The sequence below is a fragment of the Protopterus annectens genome, chromosome 8.part0 (genome assembly GCF_019279795.1).
Source record: "Protopterus annectens isolate FY-2018-M chromosome 8.part0, PAN1.0, whole genome shotgun sequence".
Taxonomy (NCBI): domain Eukaryota; kingdom Metazoa; phylum Chordata; order Ceratodontiformes; family Protopteridae; genus Protopterus; species Protopterus annectens.
The window spans coordinates 1,233,610,262-1,233,638,103 of NC_056741.1; the positions used below are offsets into that span (position 1 = coordinate 1,233,610,262).

The 27,842-nt window shown below is 40.4% G+C and overlaps 1 protein-coding gene across 1 annotated transcript in view; it reads left to right on the forward strand.

Annotated features, from left to right (window-relative positions):
- Window positions 1-27,267, forward strand: part of IMP4 (IMP U3 small nucleolar ribonucleoprotein 4) — a 267,706-nt gene extending 240,439 nt beyond the window's left edge. Inside the window, exons 8-9 of the mRNA XM_044080730.1 lie at window positions 9,920-9,993; window positions 26,176-27,267. Coding sequence (XP_043936665.1) covers window positions 9,920-9,993; window positions 26,176-26,288 — 187 coding nt within the window. The 3' untranslated portion in view covers window positions 26,289-27,267. The remainder of the gene's footprint in view (window positions 1-9,919; window positions 9,994-26,175) is intronic.
- The last annotated feature ends 575 nt before the right edge of the window (window positions 27,268-27,842 follow it).

Below are 27,842 nucleotides of genomic sequence, written 5' to 3' on the forward strand. Positions count from 1 at the left end.
AGCACATCTCCCTGGTCTTCTGTTGGATTTGAAACTGTTTCTTAGAAAATTAAACCTTAAGGTGTTTTTTGATGACCCTGACGAGGGTTTGTTTGGAAGACTCACAGGACTCCTTAAGTTGATCTACTTTCCCCCTACATGGTGCCAATGCTCCCTTACAAAGAAGTACTTTTAATCCTAATCTGAATAACACTTTGCAGACTATGTGTGAAAGAGATCTGAGACACTTGATCAACAATAGATGTGAACATAAGTGGTATAAATTGTCTAATGCTGAGACACTTTCTGGTAATAAGGAAATTAGAATTATGAAGTCTGACAAAGGCACAGGGTTTGTTCTCATGGATCAGGCAGTATATTCCAATAAAATTGAGTTTATGTTGCAGGATGATGACTTTTACACTTCTTTTACACTTCTGTTGATATTAACTGTATCTTGCTTCTTCTGGTAATAGGACCCAAACTTAGTTTGTTCATTTATCTTTTGAAGTAGTCGGTTCTGCACTTTGTATTTTGGATGTCATGTTTCATTGTAGTTTCTTGCTATTGATAGGAAACTGAACAGGTTATTGGAAGATGATTTGATCTTGCGTGATTAATTTCAGTTCATGTCAGTAACATTTTCTAGCCTTGGTAAATTATTTGGTATTCCCAAGGTCAGCAAGAATGCAGTGGACCCCCATTCCGACTTATAGTTTGTACCACAAGGACTAAGATGGAGAAGGTGTCTGAATTTGTTGTTCATGTTCTTAACTCCATAGTACAAGCTACACAGCTTTATATTAAAGACTCCTGGGATTTTCTGAATAACTTACACATTTTTTGCTCAACCTTTCCTTTACATGACTGTCTTCCTGTGACGCTGGGCATAGAAGCGTTATATACAAACATTCCCCATGCTGAAGGCTTGAATTTTGTGCAGTTATTCTTGAAAAAATATGTACATTTTTCTGACTGTAAAATACAGACTATAGCAGACCTTATTTCCATCGTTTTGCCTAACCGTTTCATTTCTTTAATGAGAAGATTTACCAGCAGGTTAGGGGTGTAGCCATGGGGTCTAAGATGGCTCCTGCATTCGCAAATCTTGTTCTGAATACTTGAGAACAGGTGACTAAAGTATTTTACAAAGTTTTGAGCTTACTGCCCTTTACTGTCATTATATTGACAATATCTTTTTTGTGTGGAAGGGGACTAAGGAACAGCTTGATTCTTTCATACAGACACTGTCATGGAGTATTGGTTTTATGAAATTTGTTCCTTCAGTTTGTGGACACAAAGTTACCTTTTTGGATGTAAAACTGGTAATTGATTCTGATAAAGGCACGATGGCATCTAATGTTTTTAGGAAAAACACCTTTAGGAATAATTATTTAGATTTTTCTAGTTTGCACCCCTTTTATATCAAGAAGAGTATTGTTCTTGGACAATTTATTAGACTGTCTAGACTGATTTCTGATGATGCTGTATTTCACAGTGAAGCAGACTTTCTTAAACAAATGTTTGTGCACAAGAACTACCCTCGCAGTTTGCTTGATGCTATTTTTGCTGAAGTAGCATGGGCTCGGCATGACAAGTTCCAATCCATTCTCCTGTTTGACTTTCAAAAAAGGACACTGGTACCCCGTCAGCGGATAAGCAGCTTAGTTTTCCACTTCCCATTTGTAGAGAGTTGCAGAATATTAGAGAAGTTATCACTAACAAGTGGGATGTGATTGGTAGTGACAGGCAACTCTGTAGAATATTAGGCAGTGCAGCTGGTTTCTGTGTGAAACGCTCTCAAACTTTGAGGTATTTCTTTGAGAATAAAAATGACCATTTTTATTGGACAGTCCAGCAAATGCAACTAACGCATGGGGTATGTTTAACTGTAGCCATTGTGTGATTTGTGATTTTACTTACAGGGGCCGCAGCTACTTATTTACACATTGCAGATATCTAGCAGTTTTTAAAAAGTTCTGTAATTGTCATTCCACATTTGTTGTTTATGTTGCTTTCTGTGATGCCTGTAAAGCATTCTACATAGGTAAGACTTGCAGGAGACTGACCGGGTGAAAGAACATCTTGCTGCGCTGCGATCTGGAGATGTGCACAATGCTTTGGGAAAACATAGTTTGGAATGCCCTGCCTTCTCCAAATTCTGTTTCTTTGTGCTGGAACAAGTGTACAATTACTTTGGTGATTGTGCTGCTTATTTGGAGCATAGAGAATTAAAATGGCAGCTTTTTTTGAATGCAGAAGCTGCCCCTGGTTAAAATGAAAATATTAATCTTTCCAGCGCTGTGCACTGGTATGTTTAACCACGCCTAGCCTTTTGCAAGTGATTGTTGATTGTTGTTTACAACTTTATAGCTTCACTTGTTTGGGTATCTGAATCTGCACTGTTGTCATACTTATTAAGTTTTGTTTATTTTTACTGTATTTAATGCCTTACTTTCTGAGTTTTCACTTTAGTTCTGATGAAGTCCTGATACTAATAAATGGACAAAAGAGCTCAACACGAGTTTGGTCTCCAGTGTCCTTATTTATTATTTATTTTTTTTAAGTAGCCTAGAAGTTTGTTTTGTTTTTCTTCAGTTTGTGTCATTTTGAGATGTGTGTGTGTGTATATATATATATATATATATATATATATATATCAGACAAAGTAATACAGCAGACATGACATTACGTTTCCCACTACCTGTCTTGAGATATGGGTCATATTAGAGAAATTATCACCAAGAATTGGGATTTACTTACTGACTTACAGCACATTGGCACTACCCTAGGGGTAACACCTTCTTTTACATTCAAAAGAACCAAAACCTTGCGCTAACATTTTGAAAATAGAGACAAGTAGTTTATCTTCAACCCCTCCTCTAGTACTACTTCACATAGAGGCATATATTGTTGTAATTGTGTTGTTTGCCCTTGCATCTTTATAGGGTCTCATTTTACCTTTGCACATTGGAAATACATGGTTACATTCTCTAAACATTTTAATTGCCATTCTAGTCCAGTAGTTTATGTTGCTGTCCGTTTAACATGTAATAATTTTTGTATAGGTAAGACAGCAAGAAAACTGTTGGAATGTATTAAGGAATACTTGGGAGCTATTAGAGCTAAAAATACAAACAATGCCTTGGCTAAACATAGCACATTTTGTAGAAATTTTGTTAAATTCCAGTTCTTTGTGGTAGAATAAGTTGATGCATTTTTTGGCAATACAGATTTCTTCCTTGAATTAAGGGAACTAAAGTGGCAACTGCTGCTTGGTGCAGAAATGACTCAGGGTTTGAATGAAAGCATTAATATCAAATGTGCTCTTAAATGGTATGATTAAAATGTTTGTCCTGCCAGTTAGTGTAATATTACACACTTACTCCTCATGTTTCATGTAGCATATGCTTATTACTTCAGATTTATTTGCAGTTTAAATACTAAGGTTATTGGTTACTGTATTTTATTATCAATTCTTGATTCCATTGGTTACTGTAAGCTCACGTTTCATTTTCACATTTAGTGTACATACTACATAGTTTGCATTATTCTGATGAAGTTCTATTAACATTAAAGAACGAAAGTTTAATTACCAGTTTAGAGTCTTCTGATTTTCTCCAGCTAGTCGTTTTACAGATTGGTTTTATTTTATTTTACTTTCAAGAAGTTAATTTGATATAAGTAATTATCTTGTAAGCGGCAGTTTGCTCAGTATATGTGTGTTTGTGTGTGTGTGTGTGTGTGTGTGTGTGTGTGTGTGTGTGTGTGTGTGTGTGTGTGTGTGTATATATATATATATATATATATATAATGATGTATATACTTTGAAGAGCTTGATTCTGGATGACTTTGAAAAGGGCTTTGTTTTGTATTTGCTTAATTTTCCTAGTGTCATCATCCATTGCTAGAACGAATTGCATCAGGCAAGCTGCTTGCACAGTTCGACTTTCTTGAACCTGAGTTTTTTGGGACGGTTCCTATTGAGCAGAGGATTGAGTTTTCTTCCCATCTATTTCTGATCCCTAGAAGATCAAGAGGAGGTCCAAACCACTCAAGGACTTCAGAGACTTCATATTTAGTATTATTCAAGTGTAATTTTCAGTGGTTACAGTACAAACTCCATATTTTCTAATTGTAGTTGACTTTTGGAATGGTGTTAATAGTGTAATTGTGACAGATGGCTCTATAGCATATTGTTTTGGAACTTCACAGGATTTTTTTTTTTTTTGTTATGGGCTGCTTTGGGTAGGTAGTATTTGTACAGAATCCAATTTGCCTTCATGTGTTCCTGTTAATGTTAGTAGTTGTACTGGACATCCTGTAGCAATCCGCCTTCTAATGTTTCCCAGCATGGAGAGCTGACTGAGAATTGTCCCCAGCAGTCTGTTGCCTCGGCTGTGGCTTGGCTGTTCCCATTCATAGTTTCTGTAACTGATTCTACTGTTGGTGCAGCGTACTGTCTTTATAGGGATATTTAAAAGTTGGTGAGTTATTTACTGGACCCCGGTCAACCCTTTCTGTAATGTTCAGTAAAATTATGAAGTATGTCTTACTTCTAATACTCTACAAGGTCTTTGTGATATGGGAGTAATTCAGCGCTGTTAGAGGCAGATAGTGTTCTAGTTCAGAAATCAAAATGTTGTTGGCTATGGGTGTTAGTCTCAGTTGTTAATTGGCAAGTGTACTATACTTTTAGGCTGACTTTGTTTGCCTTAAGTCTGTGTAATGAGTTTGGTGGAAAAAGTGAAATGTTGATTGTAAAGTAAGCTAAGGTATCTCTTGGTTTAATGACAAGGTGAAATTACCTTGTGCGTATTTAATCCACAGGATAAGCTTAGAAGACAGTTTTTGGCAGGTATGAAATCATCACTGCAGATTTGTTGCTGTTATTAACTATGTTCTTTTCCATAAACCAGTTCCAGAGGATTAAACCGTTTCTTTTTGTGATCTTGGAACCTGTTATGGGAAGAGTTTGAAGTGAGAGTTGTTAATATTATCTGCTGAGAGAGTGCATTTAATTGAAGATTGGTTGTGTTTGCCCATTTTATTTCAGACACTTTTTTTCAGACTGAGCTTTGGTTACTTCACCATCGGGGTTCATATTGCAACACTTTGACTTCTGTGATTTGGAGAAAGGTTGACCTAAGCTCTGTATCATCTGGTGAAATGTAGTTTAAGGGAACTGTATCTTGCTTCTTCTGGTAATAGGACCCAAACTTAGTTTGTTCATTTATCTTTTGAAGTAGTCGGTTCTGCACTTTGTATTTTGGATGTCATGTTTCATTGTAGTCATATCCTCAGCTCAACTCGTATCACATTTTTCAGTGTTACTTGTGAATAACTCTCTTTGTGCTTTGACAAGGGCTGTGTCTTGTTGAGGTTAAGTCCCTGCTTATTTCTTAAGCTTTCTCTGAAGTCTGTCTTTTATCTAGACTGTTCACCTTCCATTGTTTTTCCTAATTTTTTTTTTTTAGAAGAGTTACTTTGTTCTTCATGCCATAGATTTTCACAAGTTGTAATTTTACCTTTCCAGAACATATTAGTGTTGTTGAACTGCTTAGCGTTGTATCTCCTTTGCTTCATTTAGGGAGAGTTCGCCCACTGCCTAACAGATGCTTTGTGGCCAGAACACTGTTTGATGATGTTCCACTAGAACACTATGTAACCATTTTTAATGCTTTATATGTATTTATTTATTTATTTTTTGGAGGGGGTGCTACTTTGTTCTACTTTTTTCAGGAATGCATCAGTGGTAGACAGTACCAGTACCACACCTGCTTGGTCAATGTTTCACACTTATCTTTGAGTGTAGTCTGGGCCTCTGCTTTCCTTGAGAACCGCCTGTCCTAGATCCCTACTTTTGCCTGTCATGTTCTCTCTTTTCTTTTGATTTTTGTTGATACCAGTTAAGAGTTATGCCTAAATATTATCTCCTTGTATGGAGTGTTTTCAAGTTAGCGACAACACAAAATCTGAATGCTTATGTTAGTTGTTCAGGATGCCACTGTTTAGTGGATACCTTCTTCTTGGCTGTGAGTCAGTTCCATCTTTTCCTAGAGGTTCCAGTGTAAGTCTTTTGTGAGTAAGCCACACATTTATAGTTGTTTATCCTTCTAGTTATACTTTTTAAGAGCTCTGGTATGGAATGTGACAGTTAGGAGCTGGGGCTTTTGCAGTGAGTTTGCCTCTTAACCCAAGTATGTTGGTGATGTGAATAAACCAAAAAGAGCCATCTGTTTACAGTAAATTATATTAAAAACAAGGGAAGGAAAGGGAAAGGCCCATGAAGTGAAGCTGAGAGTAAGAAGGAAGACAAGATTGCAGGGTGGACAATGGGGAGAGAAGTGAATAAGGTATTTAAGTTGTGAAGCAGCATGTTGGCTTTGGAGATTTCTGGGGATTGATGTCGGGTTTATGAAAACATTGGTAGAATATTAGAGAGAGGGGTGAGCGAGTGTACACATTAGATGGGAAAGGTCAGAAGTGACTTGGACTGATGGGCCTTCAGAAGGAAAGGAGACTGAATAAGATGGAAAAAGATAAGGACAGCTCATGGGCAGAGGTAATCATCTAGGGAAGAAAATGTGCAAATAAATGGAGGGAAGAGGGAGACAGGTGAGCAGCAGGAAGCAAGGAAGGAGTAAAATGAAGATGGTGGGAAAGGCAGCCAAGGGGAAAAATTACAAGATGAAAGCCAGTGTGGAAAAGTAGGGGCAGGGAAAGATGGCAAGCGATAAAGGAGGTGTTGCCTGAAGTAATCTTTGAAGTAAAAATGAATACAGGACAGATGTCTGAACAAAGGCTTAACTAAGTGTTTCTAGGCCACTTAAGTGAGAAAGCTCAGATCAGATGGATATTAGTAAGTGCTAAAATTGAGACAGATAAGAAAATAGATTTGAAATCCATTTTGGCCAAAGGGAACAGAATGCTAAAGAAAAGGGCAGCGTTCATGAAATTTATTCAGGTAGTGCAATAGTTGAACTTTAAGAGGTTTTTTTGTTTTTTTTTTTTCCTCCAGAACTACTGTTTATAGGGGATGACATGAAAAAAGCTCCCTTGTCTTTTTGTTTTGGGAGGAGGGCAAAGCTGTACCTTCCTTTTCAGCTCAAAGTGATGGAGGTTTGCCTGAATTATTGGACATCTAGGCATGCCACATAAACTTTATTTTTAAAAAGTGTAGTTGTAAGATGATACAGTTTAGAGAGAGTATATCTAAGGTTGTAAGGAAGGATGCTGAGCATGATGCTCCAATTAGTACCCCCCCCCCACTTTTAAGTTAAAAGATCTTTTGTTTACAGTAAAACGGGGAGACATTCTATTTTTGGTTGTTCTAAAACTTTATAGGGCACTCTAATGAAAGGAGCTCTTAGTCACATGTTAAGAGGTCAGCTGGGGATGGTGAAAGTGTCAGCCAGATTTTATTCACCAGGGATAATGAAAGAAGTAGATGATAATTATGCTTCTTGTCCAGACTGTTTGAAATCACCATCCCAATCCAGGATTTAAGAGTCCATTGCTTCCATTTTTTTTAATTACAGAAGCATTGCTATGGACATTTTAGGGCCATTAGTAAAATCTAGCAGTGTACGTTGGTACACAGTAGCAATAAGGAACTATGCCATGACATTTGTAGGGCCTCTAATCTTAAACTAGGCTAGTGATGAGGCTGTTGCCAGATCACATATTCCATTCTATACAGTGTAGAAACGTGTGGAACTTAGTAAGTGCACCTTTTATGTCACTGGTACTACATCATTTGTGCCATGCTTTAAGGATAAACAGATAATGTCAGTATGCCATCCACAGACTGGCAGTTTAGCAGAGTTCAAGAAGACACTGCAATCCATGTTAATAAGAGTGACTAGTATAGATAGTAAGAATTGAGAGCCCTTGTTAGCCACGTTGTTTGTAGTAAGGTGTCACAGGCACAACTTGGTTTACCTCATTTGATCTCTTGTATGGAAGACATTAGAGGTCTGCTTGATATTGCTGGAAGAGAGACTTTGGAAGAAGACCGAACACCATTTAAAATATAGAATATTAGTGTTTTTTTTTTTATAGGATAGACTAAAGCTGGTCTTGCAGTTGTAAAGGAGTATATGCAGAAAGCCCAGAAATTGTAACGAGTCTAAAATAAGAATGCCTGATTTTAGAGAATTTGACCCAGGGCATCAAGTGCCTCTTGGTGGACAACACAATTCTTAAGTGGCAAGGTTGTATGGTTTTGACTTGCTTTAATTTGCAAATATAAACTTGTATTATATTGTCCTGCTTCTAGTGTCTCTGCTGTATTTATAATTTTCATGTAGTGCATGGAATGCCATGGTTATGCTCCAAAATTGGGAAAAATATAAACCTGTAAAATGCTACTGTAATGCGGTACTAGACTATTAACGCACTTTCAGAGGTGTGTAACAATTGTTATATGGCCCCAAGTGTTGCAGGAGGAGTTTCTCCACTCTCAACTGTCCCTGTATTTCTTGGTTCTATTTTTGTTCTGTCGTTGAAACATTAGTCAGTCTGTAAAGTAGAGCAGTATTTAAAAATGATCCCTGACTCCTGACTTTACTCTCTTGTCATTCCCCACAATAAGAATTTGTAAACTAATTAAACCTGTACATGCTGTCTGTGTTTCTGTGCTTTCAAAGCTTAATAAAACACTTTTGTGCCTTTTTTCCCCCCATCTCTAACTGGTAGTACATGGAATAAATAAAACTCCATGCACTGCAAAGAATTATGATCGTGTCTTACTGATCCTAATTAGTTATATTTTCTCAACATGAAAGCCAAGTTTCACGACTCAAGCTTAATTTTTGAGGTGAATTTCTTGGCATCCGTATCTTGAACACACAGCGATATGGTTACGACTAAAGACCCAATCATAGTCCTCTGTGTAGTACGCAATCCTTTTATCCACACTATAGAACAGCATTTAATTTTCCAACATGCTACCATCACTGGTCTTTAAGGAGTAACCACTGTTAACATTCGCATGTAGAATTTTCTGTGTTGTAACACAAAGCCTTAATTCCCCTTAGAAGATATGTTTTCTCACTTTGAAGCAATATGGTTTCCTGTTTTGTGAACAAGCCCAGTATTGTTCATGAAAATTCCCAGTACTTTGTGAGCATTCCATTTCATCTGTTTTCACAGTCTAGTTCTTCTCCGAAATAAAACATTTTTTTTTATCTGTGCTTTCTTGTCATATCAATCAATTCATTTTACTAAATTCAAGTATGGGGGGTTTGCACACTAGTCAGTAAAAAAACATGCAATTTCTGTAGTCATTGATAGATAATTTTTTAAAATGTACTTTTCTGAAAGCATTTTGTTAGCAGTACAAGAAGAGTTGTTTTTGGAATTTTTATTTGGCTAGTTCATCTTCATGGTCCCTTTTGTTAGGATACTTAAATATTCTTGCTACAGCAGTTGGACTTACCGCAAATGCATTTTTGTTTCAGGGTTTTTTTGTTTTTTTTTTTTTTTTTATGAAAAAGATGATTCATTTTGCTTAAGAGGTGGAAGTCAAACCTGCTTTTGTACCTGTGATGATATTGGTAAAAAATGCAGCAAGATGATTGGTCTAAGATTAGCTTTATTGAAGACACCGATATGAGTTGATATTGTCTAAATGGAATATATTCATATTTAAGGAGCTAATGATAGTCAAGTCTATGCTATGCTAAGATTAATATGGGAATGTTGGTTTTGTGTGCAAGTTTATGGAGGAGCATAATTTTGCATAGGCATGTTCATAGGTTAGTACTACTAGGCTAACTGCCCTTATGGACCATTTTAAGCCTAGCCAGTTACCCCATGTGAGAATCAAACCCTGCATGTTGTGTATGTAAGGTAAACATCTTAGCCACCTAACGTGTTTTGTCTTACCACATATTCAGCTGCACAGTTATAACCTGCATTTTCTGTTTTTATTTAGGCATCATGTGTACAGGAAACTGGATCACAAAAACATTGAACTTAATGAAGTTGGACCCAGATTTGAGATGAAATGTGAGTTAGCATGCATTTCCTTGTAGTATTTTGTTCATGTTTTTGATTCTGTTGTCCTCTTGATTATGATTTAATTTTGCAGCCGTGATTTCCTTGAACTTGTAAGTTAGTAGGGGTCATGTTTATTGATGTGCTTAAGTCACTAAGCATAGTACATAAAAACTAAAATATATATTTGACATCAAACCTGGAAGAACAGAAAGATACAGGCAGTCTTGGTTATACCTTCTATTTATTAAACAGCTCCCTGGTGTAGATGTATTATAATCTCTCCCCTGAATTGCAAGGACTCAAGGTCACATCTGTTTTTTACGGAAGTAGTTGGGAAAGGACCTGGTGGTGGTGCATTTTTTATTACCATTTGCTGGTTGCTTCTTGTGTTGTAGGCACCTTCTTGTTCCACTTGTTGATGAGCTACTGTGTGTCTAAGACTGGCCTTATCCTGAGGAGTATCCCCTCGAGTCACCCAAATTCATTCAGGACAGATTATGTTTTGTCCATGTTTGTTGCTGAATTAGACATTTAATACCCAGGGTGAGTTAGGTCCCAGTCTTTCCTGTACTTGGGTTAGTTGTTTGCAGTTTGGTGGAACCTGTCTACAGGGGTGCAGGAATGTACCCTTAAGAAACATAGTCTGTACTAACAGACATCTTAAATCTTCATATCTGCCTGTCATGTGACACCTGTGCTCAGCAACAATTCAAGGGCTGGGTCATTTTTTCTCATCTGCCATGCCTTACTGTTGCTGGATTTGGTGTGTGGTTGAAAGCATGCATACAGCCTTGGACCAGCATTGCAGACTGTACCCTGGGAAAATGCATGGCATACTGCTGAGGTGTAGAAGTTAGGAAGACCATCCCTAGATCTTCATGGATGACTGCCATTCTAAGTATTGGCTGTCACTACCCTATTGAATATAATGGTTGTGGAACTGGTGAATGAAAGAGGCACTTTTTCAGAAGGGATTCTGTCACAAAGATATAGGAAAGAATTAGTATTATCACTTTGCCCATTCTTCTGCATGTCGTTTGCTGTCGCACACTTCCAGTCATTCTGTGGCTATTTCCTTCTGTCTTAGTTTAGCTTGTGCAGTAACATCACATATATTTCCTCTTTGTTCACTTCACCCAAAACTCTTTTCATGTAGAGTTCTGATTGTGTTTTCATCAGCTGTAACCCACATACCCTTCTTGCATCTTTATCAGTATCCACTGCAGATTAATATAACATGCTTCCCATCCTTTTCATCCACTTCATTCATACACTGTTCTTCACTTCCTTATCTGCAGTTGTCGCACAGAAAAACCTCACCAGGTTAGCTTAAGCTAACTGCCTCACAATGCTCCTTCATGTTCACCAGCTGAATAGGACCCCTCTGAAAACTGAATCCACCATAACCGTTTCCTGTTGATTCATCTACACCTCAGCCTCTGTCTTAACTAGTCATACACTCACCACTACATTTGCAGCACCTACCTTGGCTTTACTTCTACAACTGGGTCTTTCTTCACCACATTTTTGAATGTTTTGTAACCTGCTGCAGGCATCTTGCCCCATAACTTCTGTGACCTGTTCCACTTATTTATGCATATTCTGAACATTCCTTTTCTCCTACTTCCTTGACTAAATCTCTCAGCCTACTGCTTACTCAATCTCACCTGATAACACTGTTTGATTCCCCACTGTGCATGAATTATGCCTTGTTTTACATCATGAGATAGTGTTCACCCTTTATTAGATGCTCCATTTTCTTCCTTGTGAGACAACACATTTTCTCATCCACACAAATCATTTATTGATTTGATCACATTTCTTCCTATTAGATTATAAAATGCCCTTTGTCCTGTCTTTAGCCATACAAATGTACATTTACTAGCACTTGCTGTTTTACTTTGTATATATCATGTCCTTTACATGGTGTCTTGAAATCTGTACACTAATGCATTATATAAGTATCTTAATCACATGTCCTCTTTCACAGCCTCACTTTTCTCTATTTTCATTTATTACTATAGCAGTGAGTGTAGTTATGTGTAACCGGCATACCTAGCCATGCCGTGCCCAACAGGTTTTGCCTGCTTTTCTCTGTGCTTATGCAACAAATCAAAGTGCAGTTATTCTGTATTCTCTTGAAAGCTTAAATTTGCAGCCATATAAATCCACATAAATTTGCTTTGTGCAGTAAACCTGGGTGGTGGGAGAAATAACTGCTAAAACCCTTACATTCCATATGGCTGATATGGAAAGGTGCAAACCACAGTTCTGATACCAGCCAGTCCACCACTTGCATCTCATGAATTTGCCTTTTTGGGAGGGAGGGAGACTTTTATTAGCTGCAGCTGTCTTTCTTCTCCCATGCTGTCCTCATTTCCCAGTAGTCTCCACCTTCACAGTTTTACCTCATTGCAGAGGGAACTCCAGTTTCAGTTTAAACAGCTGAAAACATCTTAAACTTTCTGACAGAGTAATTCCTTCCTTGGTTTTGACATCTCCAACGTCTTCCTTATTTTTAATATCTCCCCTCCATCAACCAACTTAACATGTCTTATCATTTAGCTGTGCCTTACCATTTCGCAACTTTTTCATTTTGGCTTTTGAACCTTCACTTCTTTTTAAGCCGTTCTTTTTCCATTTGAACCTCAATGGTTCATTGTCCCTTTTTTCATGTAATTTTACCTGGAAACAAACCTTCGTTGTATTCTTGAGCATTGTTGGCTTCCAGGTCAACTTATGGACCTCTTTCTTGCCATTCTTCTTATCCCTCCTTTATTCCTCCACTTCCTGTTTCTCTGCCATCTGTTCTGTTTCCCTTCCATAGTGTCTGTTGATTTTGTTTGTAGTGTTATTCTCACATCGGGCTCTCTCCTGCGCCATTCTTTCTGATACTCCTTTTGCTCATTGGAGGTACGTTTAGACATTTTTCTGCATCTTCAGCAGGAAATGAGCACAGTATCTAGTAACTTCTGTAGTGTTTTCCCCTGACCCTTATCTGTCCCATGCCTGATTTTCATAACTTTTTTGTTGGGACAATGATGCCATTTTCTGTAGACTGTTTTGTGATTGAACAGTTTCATATATCAAAAGCAGTGTCCTTTTGTTCGAAGTATTTTCTGTTAGCATTGTATACATTAATTAGTTTGCCTTTCTTTCTAGTTATTTGTTGTGACCAGCTCTGGTAGAGCTTTTACTTGAGTTTAGAACAGATGCTGCTATTACAAAAAGAATGAGCAGTAGGATATATAAAATATTACAAGATAACTGTAAGAATCAATCGAAGTAGTTTAGAAAAGATTGGGAAGAGTGACTGGAAAGGCAGTATACAAAAGAATAGGAGGACACTTGCATGGATCCCAAGCATGCAATAAAATCCAAAAGGTTTAGGATTTTTGCATTTTGCATAGGTGTTTTTATAGTCCAAGCAGACTTCAAACATTTGTTCTTCTAGTTTATAGCATATGCAATGCTGGAGGTTTGATGGGGTAGAGAGATAACTGGGAACATGTTTTTTAGGAATGGAATGTGGTGGAAGATTTTTTTTTTCAGGATACAAAAATAAAAACAAGAGCTTGAGTGGTAAAGTATGACCTGGTTCAGCAATACCCATATTTATGGGGAAATTAAAAGATCTGATGTCTCTCCTGTCTGTCCCTCAACAGACGAGTCTTCAGATATGACCTTGGATCTATCCTCAGCTACTCAAGACTCCTGCCCTTATCCGTAACCCTCCTGCAAAGCCCATTACCCTAGATCTCATTTGAGACAGATGTGGGTGTTCTTCATGTTTCACTGTTGCAGTCATTACATTTGGGTAATCCTACTGGCGGGTTGCCCTCAGTCGGCCTGAATTCCAAAGTCTTGGGTCCTGCGTCGGCTGCTGTCGCCCCTTCCCTGACGTCAGGTCGTCAGGGGTATAAAAGATGCGGCCGACGCCATTTTCTTTAGTCTTTCTTGCCGTGCGGTGCCCGAAGCAGAAGCAGTTCGCAAGTGCCGGTCGGCAGACTCCTGAGATTTTCGTGTTCGAGTTTCAGATCCGAAGTCTTCAATAAAGCTAAGTACCCCATTGAGGAAACTGTTTTCTTGCCCCAGACCGATGTCAGAAAAAGTTAATAATTGTATTTCTTGTGGGAAGCAAATACCTTATAAGGATTTTCATTCTTACTGTATTCCTTGCCTAGGCCCTGATCATAACGTTTCTGGTTGTCGGTTTTGTGCTAGATTTAACCAACGCACTATTAAGCGTCGGTATGATTTTGCTTTAAACTGTTTTGGACGCCAGTTTAATTATCCAGAAATGTTGGATAGCCATCCGACTACCGGAGTTTACAAGAAACACAAAGAAAAGGAAAGAGATAGACAGCCGAGGCCCAAAACCGGCGACGAGGCTTCTCCTAAGCCAGTCGCTGGTTTACCGGTTCTCAGTGAGGTGCTTTTGCAGCCCCTGACGCCCACTACTTTAGAGTCGCAAGCTGCTACCGACTCCCACGTGGAGTCGGCCATGCCGCTGGAAACTCAAAGTATTGGAGCCTCGGATATTATCCCTTCAGATGAGTCTGGAGCCTCTGAGCAGGCACCAGCTTCTGAGGGTGTATTCAGCACTAAACATCTTTACATCAAACCGACTTCAGCTTCACAGGCAAAGACGAAAGCACCTTCCAAAGCAAAGAAACAAACTCAAGAGCCACGTGGTCAGGCTTCTATGCCCAAAAAACAGATGCTCAAAATGGCCGAAGACTTTATTACCTTGATCAGGGGTTCCCATCCCCCTCCTGATAAGAGGTCTAGGCAAGAGACTGACTATGAATCTTCTGATCAGGTTTCCATTAATTCTGATTCCTCTACTGATCAGGAATAATCTCTTTCCCCCCTATGAGGATTCTGATGCTGAAGAATCTATACCATCAGCTTCTCCTCCTGAGGACTGTTCTTTTGGGGAAACCTTACATACCATGAGGGAGCATTTCCACTAGGAGAGCCAAGATTTTTCAGAATCTAAAAAGAGGCTCAGGGAGAGCCAAGATTTTTCAGAATCTAAAAAGAGGCTCAGGGATTTCCTTTTACTACCTCAACACAAGCCCCTAGCCATCCCACCTGTGTTAGACATTGTAGATGATGTGTTTTAGGAGTCTAGTCTTACCCCTGACTCCTTACCTCCAGCTCCTTTTAAGCCTGACAGATATTACAGGGTTTCTGACTCTCATAAATTCCTTTTTAAAAACCCTGCTGCAGACCCACAAACTATTTCTCAGGGTCCCAAAGGAGTTGAGGCTTCCTCTGCAAAAATCCCTAGCCCTTCTGACAGAGATTCTAGGGCACTGGATAGATGGGGAAAAAAGGTTTACACATCTGCTACCTTGGCTATAAGGGCCTTAAACTGTCAGTTTCATATGCTCAAATATCAGCAACATGTCATGGCATTGCTTAAACAGAAAATGTTGTTTAACTCTGAATGTGCAGAAAACAAGGAAATGCAGGATTTATTGCATGCAGCTGAACAAGTTGGAAAGCATACTTTGCAATGTGGATTTGATTCTTTAGAGGCCTCCTGCAGGGCCGCAGTTACAGGTTCTGTAATTAGGAGGCATGCTTGGTTAAAGGAACAAAACCTGCCTGATCATGTTAAAGTCAAATTATTAGATGCACCCTTACAGCATGATACTTTGTTTGGTGTTAAGGCAGAAGAAGTGTTAAAGAAAATGGAGGACAAAGCTTAATCTATGCAAATGGTCAAAGATTTCTTACAAGTACAGCCACCTAGGTTTAGCAGACACTGGCCAACAAAGAATTGGTCCTTTCCTGTGTCAGACAGACCTCAAAGGGGCAGATCCAGACACCCTAGAGGTAGATCCCAGGCGCAAGGTTCATACTGCTCAAAGCAATGGGGGGCTTCTACCTCCAAAGTTGGAGAAGACAAATCACAACCATACAGGAAACAGTCCCAATGACTTCACCCTGCCTGCAACAAGCACTTATCTCCTGTCAGCACCCTTAGGGGGAAAATTAGCACTTTTTTTCGCAAAATTGGCACATTATAACCCAGGACAAATGGGTCCTAAATATCGTGTCACAAGGCTACAAGTTCCATTTCCATACCCTGCCAAAGGCAAATGGCTGACCAGATCTGCCAAAAAATCAATGGTCAGAGGCACAGAAACAAGTCTCATCCCTCATGGACATGGGGGCCATTCAACAAGTACCAGAACAAGAGCAGGGAAAAGGATTTTACTCAAGACTGTTCTTGGTACCCAGAAAGGACAAGGCCTGGAGGCCAATACTGGACCTATCTGTTTTAAACACATTCCTGGATATACCAAAATTCAAGATATTGACTTTGCAGTAGCTTCTGCCCATGCTGGGCAAGAACCCATGGCTTGTGACTTTAGACCTAAAAGAGGCATACCTGCATGTCCCAATCAGACAAATATGCAGAAGATACCTCAGATTCAAGGCTGGCTCAATGCATTACCAATTCTCTACACTGCCCTTTGGCTTATCTACTGCACCCAGGGTCTTCACAAAATGCCTGGCACCAATAATTGCATTCTGCAGACAAAGAGGAATACAAATATATCCTTACTTGGACGACTGTCTAATTCAAGCAGCGAACAAGGACATTCTTCTACAGCATCTGACGTTTGTGAAAAGACTTCTAACATGCCTAGGGTACACAGTCAACGAAAAGAAATCAAAACTAGTACCCTCTCGAGATAATATTCCTGGGTGCAAGCTTAAATACAACTGCCCAGATGGCTTATCTCATGCCAGACAAACAAAGGCAACTGACTACCCATTTCAAAATGTTGGCAACAAGGCCCAGTTATCTGCAAGAAATATTCTGCAGGCTTTGGGCTTCATGGCATCCTGCATCCTACTAATTCCATATGCAAGACTGCATATGAGGAAACTTCAGTGGTACCTAAAAAGTGTTTGCACTCACCATTGCCACAGCCTGGAGACTATGATTACTCTCATTCCCTGCCTGCAACAGGAGTTTCAATGGTGGGCAAAGGCTTGTCACCAAAACAAGGGACAGCCATTCACATTACCCCCAGCCAGGCAGACACTAACAACGGATGCATCAGATTATGCCTTGGGGGCCCACATGGCAGGAAGATGCATTCAGAGCACATGGACCTCAAACCAAATGCATCTACATATCAATCAAAAAGAAATGCTAGCAGTTCAAAATGCCCTGACAGCCTTCAAGGACCTACTTTATCCAGGACAACAACTGATAAAGACCGACAACACCACGGTCATGTGGTATATAAACAAGCAAGGGGGCACACATTCTTACCCCCTTTGCAGACTAGCCATGACTTTGTGGGACACAGCATTGACTTACCAAGTACATATGCAGGCACAATTCCTGCCAGGAAGGAAAAATACTCTGGCAGACGAACTAAGCAGAAACCTCATGGATCCCCACGAGTGGCACCTAGACCCACAAGTCTTCAGCATGATAACAAGAAAATGGGGATGCCCGGACATAGACCTATTTGCCTCCCCTCACAACTACCAACTAAAAAGATTCTGCACAAGGATTTAGCACAGACAAGCATGGAAAGTGGACGCCCTATCTTTCAGCTGGAAAAACTATCAGTATATGCATCCCCCCCCCCTGCCTCTCCTCCCCAAGGTACTCCTAAAGTTCAGACAGGAGAAGCCAAGGATGATACTGATTGCCCCAGATTGTCCCCGCCAGCACTGGTACCCAGTTCTAAGGAGCTTGTCTCAATGCCCAGCTTGGACCTTACCTCATATACCTCAGCTACTGTCCCAGCAAAACAGTCAGATCCTACACAGCCAACTCAGAACTTTAAACCTGACAGCATGGCTAATAATGTAGTCATACAAAGCACACCGCTCAGTAAAGCTGTGATGGATGTAATTTTGGAAGCCAGAAGGCCTAGTACTAGAAAATCTTATGCTGGAAAATGAAAGAGATTCTGTGCTTGGAATCAGGCACAAGGAACTGATACAGCTGTGCCAAATATTCCTCAGATTTTGCAATACTTAACTGAGATGCTGGACAAAGGCCTGTCTTTTTCATCTATTAAAATTCATGCCTCTGCCATTTCGGCTCATTACAATGTAGAGCCACCAATCTTTTATCATCTCTTATTAAAGCAGTACCTCAGAGGAGCCAAAAATTTAAGACCCCCAAGGATTTCACCAATGCCTGCATGGGACCTCAACTATGTCTTGGAAGAACTCACCCTGGCTCCTTTTGAGCCAGCGGCTACTGCTGATATAAAGTTTTTATGTTGGAAAACAGCTCTGCTCCTAGCAATAACTTCTGCAAGATGAGTTTCAGAGCTACAGGCACTCATGGCTGTGGAACCTTTTATCATTTTTTTTATCCAGACAGGGTCTCTCTGAGGACAAACCCAACATGTATGCCTAAGGTGGTGTCCAGTGTGGCTCTCAACCAAACCATTCACCTGCCAACCTTTTACCCAAATCCACAGAACAAGGGGGAGAGAATTCTATATTCTTTGGACATACACAGACAGCTTAGATTCTACTTTGACAGAACCAAAGTTTTCAGAAAGACAGACCAATTACTAGTGGAATATGCTGCAGCATCACAAGGAAAGGCTATCTCAAAGCAAACTATTTCTAAGTGGATAGGCCACTGCATTCGTTTATGCTATGTACACCATGGCAAGCCAGTACCTAAGGGCATTAGGCCACACTCAACCAGAGCTGCAGCCACTTCAGCAGCCTTTCTCAGGGGAGTACTTACCAAGGACATTTTAGAGGCTGTACTTGGAGTTCAGTGCACACATTTACAAAGCACTATCATCTGCCATTCTATTCTAAATCCAGGCCAGGTTTTGCCACTGCAGTTCTGCAGGGCCTCATAGCCGCTCCTAATGCTGTTTAGCTCCAGCCTCCCAACCTTAGCTTTGGGACTCTACCCAAATGTAATGACTGCAACATTGAAACACGAACATAGTACAGTTGTGTACACTTACCATAAGTGTAGATGTTCGAGTGTATTCACTATTGCAGTCCAGGTTACCCACCCGCCATCCGCCTTTCTTCTGATGGAACCTTTCTTTCCTTCTCTGATTTATACAACCTATGTGGTGTATTTGCTAGTAGATGAAGGTAAAATTTATATTGGTGCATGTATTTATATATAAATTTTGGCTACCCTTTTAGGGGGCACCTGACACCTGGGGCAAGAAAAAATAAAGAAAATAGCATCGGCCGCATCTTTTATACCCCTGAAGACCTGACGTCAGGGAAGGGGCAACAGCAGCCGACACAGGACCCAAGGCTTTCAAATTCAGGCCTGCTGAGGGCAACCTGCCAGTAGGATTACCCAAATATAATGACTGCAACAGTGAATACACTCGAACATCTACATTTATGGTAAGTGTACGCAACTGTACTATCTCCTTGCTCAGGTGTGGGTTAACATTGCAAGAAACCTTTTTCATTGTTTCTTGTTTTGTCTCCTAGATAATTGTCTTTCAGTGCTTTTTAACCTATGTGCAGTAATTATACCCTACCTTCCCTTTCATAGTAAATTTAGATAGGTGCTTATTTACTGTTTTAGTTCCTCGCACCTCAGCACAATCTTTCTGTTTAAAAAAAAAAAAAAGTACTTTTATATCCTGTTATATGTTTTGTTTTATTTTAATAACTTAGGATTGCTGTTTTTTTTACTGTTGTGATTCTTGAATATGGCTGAGAAACCTTCAGATTTAAAAAATTTGTGGCCTGTGGCAATAAGATAACCCAGTTTTAGACGCACACTTGAAATGTGGGTACTGCCTCAATGCAGCACACTTAGATGAGCAGTGTGCTTATAAGCACTGCATTTGGTACCTCAGCTGTTGCCGAGAGAAAGAAAAAACTTATTCTTAAGGGACCTATCCTTGCCCTGTGGGAAAATCCTCCAAGATTCAACCTGTTGATTCTGGAGCTTTGTCATCTTCAGAAAAGTCTTTGGGCAAATCTAAAGAGGATAAAGTAATGGGACCTAAAGAAAAAAAAAACAAGGAGCTGAGAAATTGCTGCCCTGATCGGTCCTCATATGCTTTTGCTTCCTTGGCTGTGGTGCTGAAATCCTGTAAGTCTTCAGATCCAGCACTCTTCTCTGAGCCTATCCTGATTGGATCAAAAACACCCCCCCTTCTGGATTCATGCTGTTCCTTGGAGCAAGTCTCTCCTTGGCTGCATTTGCCCATTTTTCAGGAAACTAGCAGCAGCCGTCAAAACCTACTTCCACAGCTTTTTCCCCCTGGTCAGACAGGAGCCTTTCCGAAGCAGATGTGGACTGGATGATGAAGAAATTCCTCAGGACCTAGATTGGGTTTGGGGTCCTCCTGGCTCAGACCACTGCTGCACCCAGGATTTATGTCTCTTCCCTTCATCATATAGTAGTTCATACCTTGATCTACTTGTTTGGAGTCAGAAGTTATGGATCAAAACATTTCCCAGAGCTTGTCCACATCAGATTCAAATGTGGTTATCTTCAGATTCTGCGCCATTTCTGACCGAGAGAGCTGTAATCTTATCAGAGCCAGAAGGATCTTGGAGCCAAAGCTTCAGCTCCAAATCTGAGGGGATAGGTTTGACTCTGATATTCTGGAAACAGACTTGCTCTTCATCCACCTTCACCTTGAAGGAGCTGATTTACTTAGCACACATCACAAGATTTCAGAGGAATTTGGCGATTTCTTTAGTTAGTGTCTCTCTTTGCAGGCGACAGGAAAACCTTGAATTCTCAACCACCCTATAGTCCCTGTCCCAACATCTTAATGGGTCAGATTTCCAGTGTGGCCAAAGGTGCTTTGGGAGCTGCAGGTGTGGGCATTACTGTAAGAAGACATGCCTGAATGCACAGTGTGTGACTTTCTGGAGCACTTGGACATCCTTTTTTTAATGCCACATTTGATGACTCAACAAGAAGTAAGCAAAATGTAAAGATACTTTCTGCTGTTGGAATACAGTTTTCAACCCCCTTGCAGTAGTAGTACTGGGTGCCTGGCAATCTACTGGTATTGATTGGTCCTTTGAGGGGGGGGGGGGGTAAAGTTGGCACTGAATCTGTCAGCCAGTATTTTGGCAATATCTGTTGGCTTTGTATAGGAGGTACCATTGTGCAGTAGCTCAGAGCAAATCTGGGTATTGTTGTGGAGATTCTTAAGATTTGATGAGGGATCTCAACTTTTTGTTGAGGCTGATAAGGGAGTTTTTCCAGTCTTGGGACTTCTCCTTATTCCTCATCAGTTTCCTCCTTCTGTTGTCGATTTTGTTTATGGCAGGGGACTGCCAGGTTGGCTTCCTTTTTTTGGAGGAAAGCGTCTTGGTTCTATTGGGTATGGCGAGATCCATACCATTATACAGGATAATAGAATCCTGTATAATCCATACAACTAAATACGCAAGACTAAAGGTGTGTACCTACTGTAACGATAGATCCATGTTGTTTGCGTCCATCCTTCCTCAATGGACTGGTCTTCGGATCCAACATCAGATCCATCTTTGACCACTCAAGACTTTGGATACCAAGCTCAGGATCCTCCCCTTAAGCATAGCTCCCTGCAAAGCCCAACAGTTCCTCAGATTGTGTTTGTCCAAGACTACAGATAACTCCATAATAATAAAGATCATTCAGAGGTAATATGAATACCTATAAGTTAATCTGAGAGGGCTTTCAGAATAGGTTAGTACTGTCAAACCAGGATAAAGAAAAAATTAATTCCAAAATCAGGCAGGGGGATATATGAGAGGGGAGTTAAGGAATGAAGCAGACAACACAGATCTATCGTTATGGTAAGTACATAACTTTTGTATCTGACTTTGTTGACATCAGTTCCTCAATGGATGGGACACAGTCCCCAGCTAATATAAAGCTTTGGTGGATTCATGGAAGGATATTCTCGAGACAGCCAAAAGAAAGGTACCCTGCCTCTCAAGAATGAATCCAGTTTATAATAGGATATAAAGGTATGAACATTTGACCAAGTGGCAGCTGCACAAATGTCATCAGTAGATGCTGTGAAAAAGAAAGCAGTGGAGTTTGCCACAGATCTAGCACAATGAGCTTTGATGGGTTTAGGTATACATGTTTGAAACTCTGAGCAGTTTACATGCTGAGAAGGAGAGAAAGTTGATCAGACTTTCTGAATGCTTTCATATGATGGATGTAAAAAACTGAGCTGTCTATGAACATTCAGTAGATGCAGCATTTATTCTCCTCTTGAAAAATTTGGGAAGATAACTAGAAGATTGATGTTCTGATTTAAAGAAGTCTTGGCAGCTACCTTTGAAAAAAACAAAGGACTTGTTCAAAGGAAAACTCTGTCTTATGGAAAATGATGTATAGTCATTTACAAGGAAGAGCTCAAGAGTTCTGATACCCTCCTAATGGAAGTCACTGCCACCAGAAAAACTGTTTTCCATGTTAAGAACTGGAGATCAATATTAGATGCAGGTTCAAACAGTGGTCTAATCAGGGCTTGAAGTAAAATAGTAACGTCCAAAGGAGAGGTCGGGTCTCTAAGAGGAGGTCTGAGAAGAAAAGTCCTCCTCAAAAAAAGCTTCAGATAACCTGAGAGAGGCAATTGGGGACTGACTCTCCTTAATGTGAAAGCTAGAAATAGCTGACAGCTGGGCTTTGACAATAGAGTAACTGGCACCATTTTGAAAAACAGAGGCTAGAAAGTCTAAGACCACTGGATGAGGGGCCTAGAAAGGGTCTAAATTCCTTTGATTAGCCCAAATACAGAACCTTTTCCATTTGCTTTTGTAAATCTTCCTATTAGATAGCTCCCAGGATGAAGTGTGAATGTGGATTACTTGGAAGGACAGCCTGGATTGACTAAGCATCATTGGAAGTGGAGAAACCAAACTGTTAATTTGAAGGCTTGAATGTCTGGAAGAAGCAGGCTGGATGGATGAGAAATGAGATCAATCTGGGATCCAGCACCCATGGAGATTTCAGATTAGGCCATAGATAGGGGGACCATACCTGTCAGTGCTAAAAGGGAGTAATGAGGATCACTATGACCTTTCTGTCTAAAGCTATCTAAAGGAATTTTGGGATAACGGTAGTCAGGGTAAAGATGTAAAGCAGTCTGGGGGGCTAAGTGTAGATAAGAGCACCCCTGAATGAGTCCCCCTCTAGGCGGTGGGGGGGGGGGGCAGGGCAAAAAAACCTGCTGCACTTGGTGTTATGGGTAGAAGCAAACAGACCACAACATGGTTGGCCCCAGAAGCACCAGATCTGTTTCATCAATTTTTGATTGAGGGACCACTCTTGAGGCAGAAGGATAGATCTGCTCAAAATGTCCACTAGAACACTGGATTTCCCCAGAATGTGAGGAGTTAAAAGACCAGACTACTGACATGTTGTTGGTTTGGATAGATATCAGTCCTGGAAAGCCCTGCAAAGTTAGGAGAACTGCCACATCACCTGAATTAGAAAGTGTCCGTGGTCACAATAGCTTGGAGTTGGGGAAAAACAAATGTGTGACTTTGCATTACCATAGGGAGTTTCAGCCACCAGTGAATGTGAGTCCTAGGAAGGTTAGTTAGATGTCCTTGGAAAGACACTGGTTGATACCTGATGGACCGCTGCACTGCTAGGGTCCAGTGAAGTACTCTCAAGTGGTATCTGGCAAGAAGGACCAAATGGATGCAGCCATCAAACACAGCAAATGAAGAGCCATTCTTGCCATTGGTTTCTGGGTTGAAAGAATGACTTGAGCAAGACTGTGAAGCATGGATGACCTGCTCTGTGGAAGTTTCACTATCTGATGCATTGTGTCCAAGTGGGCTCCTCTGAACTCTTATTACTTGTATAGGATGGAATTTGGACTTGTCCAGATTTACTCTGATGCCCAGCATTGAGCACAGTTGGAGCAAGTCGTCGCTTGGATAAGTAGATTCCTGGCATGGGTGGAAATTAACCAGTCATCCAGATGTGGGAACACCCGGACCCCTTAGTCCGAAGTTCACTGCGACCACTGTCATACATTTGGTGAACGCCTGAGGGGATGTGGTGAGGACAAAATGTCATGACTCTGAATCAGAAGTGACTGGATCCCAGCTAGAAGTGGAGAAACCTTCTAAATCACCTATTCATCTTGATGTGGTAGTATTCATTCTGTAGGTCTGTGGAGCACATCTAATTGTTCACTCTCAGTAGTGGGAAAATGGAATAAACTGTGCCCATCCACAGCTTTAATTGTTTGACATACTGGTTGAGGTGACTGAGGACCAAAACTGGCCTGAGGTCCCCAGTGTTTTTTGGTACTAAAAAGAATCTTGAGTAAGTTCCGGATCCTAGATGATCTGGTGGGACCTCTCAGATTACTCGCATCTTTAGCAGCTTTTGTATTTCTTAGAGTGCAGCTGGTCACTGAGAGGGTGAAACACTTGTGTAACTTTTTGAAATTGGGAGTGACACAAAAAGGTAAACTAATAGCCTCTGGTTATTATCCTTTGCACCCATTTGTCATTCATGATGGAAATCCAGGCTTTAAGGTGCAGGGGATAAGTACCTCCAAATGCCTCCAAGGAACAGCAGCTGGGCAATCTTTCATGAATACCAAGGTCCTCTGAAGCCATGGTTTTGCAGCCCAACTCTGCCTCATGGGGGGACAATCCATTATTAGAATTCCTCCCTCTGTTTTGGGAGGGGTCTATTTCCTGTATGGTCTCTGAAACGTGTGGTGCGGAGGGATTGGGATTTCTTTAGATGTAGCAGTTCTAACAGAGCTGGGTCAGACATGACTTTGTAAGTCAAGCAGAGGTCGCCTCTAAGTAGGCAATATGAGACAGATGGTTGGAGTTTTTTGAGTCTGTCCATATAGGACAAATGTTTAAGGCCTAGGATCCGCTAAGTGAGGTACTTTTGCGGCCTCTCCATTTATTGCAGGTGTCTAGTGAGGTACATGCCAAATGGAGCATTGTACTCAATTGGCCTAATGAGGGAAGAGTAGAGGGAGACAATGACCTCTTTCTTCCTGGATGCAAAACCCTTAGTAATGAGATGTGCCACACAGAAGGACTTTCTGACCACTGTGGTAATGTGGCGATCAAAAGAGAAGTCGCTGTCAACCTGTGTTCCCAATTCTCTTATAATGCCTTCATTAATGCATTCATTGGACTACCATCAGTGTGATAATTCATGGGAACCGGGTTTTTCCCAAAGGAGATAACAACACATTTTTTGGCATTGAGCTTAAGGCCATGGTTCTGATGCCAGTCGCTAATCTCAGTGAGGCCATTCTGTAGGATGTCAACATCACTTGGGGAGTTAATAATAGCTCCTCCACGAAAGTGGGTGTGTGGTTTGTGTTTTTATGTAAAGGCAGTGCTGGTGTGTGTTCTGGAAGGCTGTGTGTTCCATGTGGTGTGGTGCAAGTGTTGACTTTCTCCTCTTGACCAGCTATTCCGATCTTGGCTGGAGAGTGCTTGGTTTCCAGTTTTGATATACAAGTGCATCTCTCGCAAGTCTGAGTGATGGGAGATAAGATGAGAGGGTTGTCGGTGTACATGAGTCAAACAGTAAAAGCAGCTTTGGAATTCAGAGCCATAAGGCCCATAGTTCTGTAATTCAAGGTATTTGTATTCAAAAACTTCCATCATTACCTGCACAAAACTTCACAGCTCAACATTTTGCCAATCTCAGCCCAGGCCTTTTAGTTTGTTTGAGAGAGATGATGGAATTCTCACCAACAGGCAAAAAGTGTACAGGCATAATACCTGAAGGTGTGTGTTGAATACACAGTTTATCGACAGGCAGCTAATTATCGAACAGACACATTTAACAGATGCGTAAAACCTTACATGTAAAGCATTTGTTTTTCTGCCGTGTGTTTGTGTGTGTGTGTGTGTGTGTGTGTGTGTGTGTGTGTGTGTGTGTGTGTGTGCTGTTTTTGCAAAGTAATTTTTTCCTGAGCTTGAGTGAAATATTCAACATGTTTGTAATGTAGGCGGGACTTTTTTAATGACCTAGCTCGTTAGTCTTCTTTAAACAGTAGCCTGTGTTAAAAATGCAATTATCTGAATGCTTGTGCTCTGTAGATTATGTAGTTATAATTGTTTTGTTTACATTTTTTATTATATGAATGGAGCAGCAGCATTTGTATTTGTTCCATCTGGTATTTTTTCCATGAAAGTGCTGCTATAAGTGACTCTTTCCTTCTCTTACAGTGTACATGATCAAACTTGGAACCCTGGAGAATGAAAACACTGCTGATGTAGAGTGGCGTCTACATCCATATACACACACTGCCAAGAAAAAGAAATACCTCAGCACAGAGTGAATGTGGTTCACTGCTTTTATTGTTTTAACACAGTGGTTGTAGACTTGACATATGCAAAACTCACAAAAGATGAACCTGTGTTTTTGCATGGTCTTTGACTTAAAAAGCTGGCACAGGAGTTGCTTTGTTAGGACCATGGGAATGAGGCATCTTGACTTAAATTTTTTTTTCAGGACTTGAATTCTTAGAAACATGTACTTTGGTTGTCATGTGAAGCATCTAATATGTTTGCAGTGCAAACAGTGTCAGTATGCTTTATTTCGGTTTATTTCAGTTCACATTTGTACAGTTTTGTCCCAGCTAGCTTCTGATTCTGGTCTGTCAGTTCTGTATCAACAGAGCATATTGCTGATCCTTCAGAGACTGGTTTAGTAACTATAATGTCATCCTGCAAACTAAGCTTTATCGTCAGTGGTTTGAAGAACCATGAGTGTGTGGCCTTATGCAAGTCCTAAGGGCATGAAACATTTCCTTTTCATCATCACGAGCCAGCTACTTATTAAACCCCCCTTTTTTGGTTAAAAGCCATACATATTCCAAACTGAATTCAATCCCCTTCCAGAAAGGATGAGCAGATTTTTCTTCAACACTCAAATCTACAGGTAAATAGCCTTATTTCCCAAACAAAAGTTGCTGTCATCTTAGCAGAAATCCATCTTCCTACAGGAGGTGGCATATTCAAATTCTTATCTCAGTGTGGATTCTCTTTAAGACTGAAATGCTGTTTGTAGCAGAATGTAAAAATGTTCATAGTTCAGTTTGCCTGCAGCTTAACACTTCCGGTTGTGGTACACAAGCAGACTCTGTTGTGCATTAGGATTATGGACTTTTTAAACTTGTGATGTAGTTGAAGTAAGTACACAGTTCTAACCATGACATACATGAAAAATTACATCTCTGTACTATTGATTTTTGAATGAAAAGGATAGCTGTTGTGCTTTTTGTACTGTTATTAAACACACTACTTTTTGTAGTTTTATTTGCTGTGTTGTATCTTACAGAGCAGTTTAATATGTACAGGTATGTGCATACCTACTTTGGACCCAGGAAAGTGTAGTAGTTTAGGACCTTAGAATGCATTGAAGTATAGGCTGGAATTGCAGATTATAGGTATTTCACACAACAGCTCCCAGACTCCCTCCCTCCCATTGTTATCTGTGGACTTTACCCTTGCATTATTAATGTACTTAAGACACCACAGTAAGAGTCACAAAGCGACCACTGCTATTGCAAATAGAAAAAATAATGAAAAGATGCAGTAGCTATTCTGGAAGGGAATGAGGTAAGGACAGAATATTTTGAAAAACATAATCCGTAGAATGATTACTACTACAACTTGCTCCTGTGGCGCAGAGAGATGAAGCCCTAACTGTGTTCCAGATGACCCTTGTTCATCTACCCTTACTTAAGAGAGCAGGCCAGGAAGGATGAGAGTGAGTGGCCATTATTGACTCACCCATCCTGGGGGGAGGGAGGCAGCAGTGGTATATCACTTGGATGACACCTAGGGGGTTCAAGCTGAATATGCTTGCAGAGGCACGCATGCTTCTCACA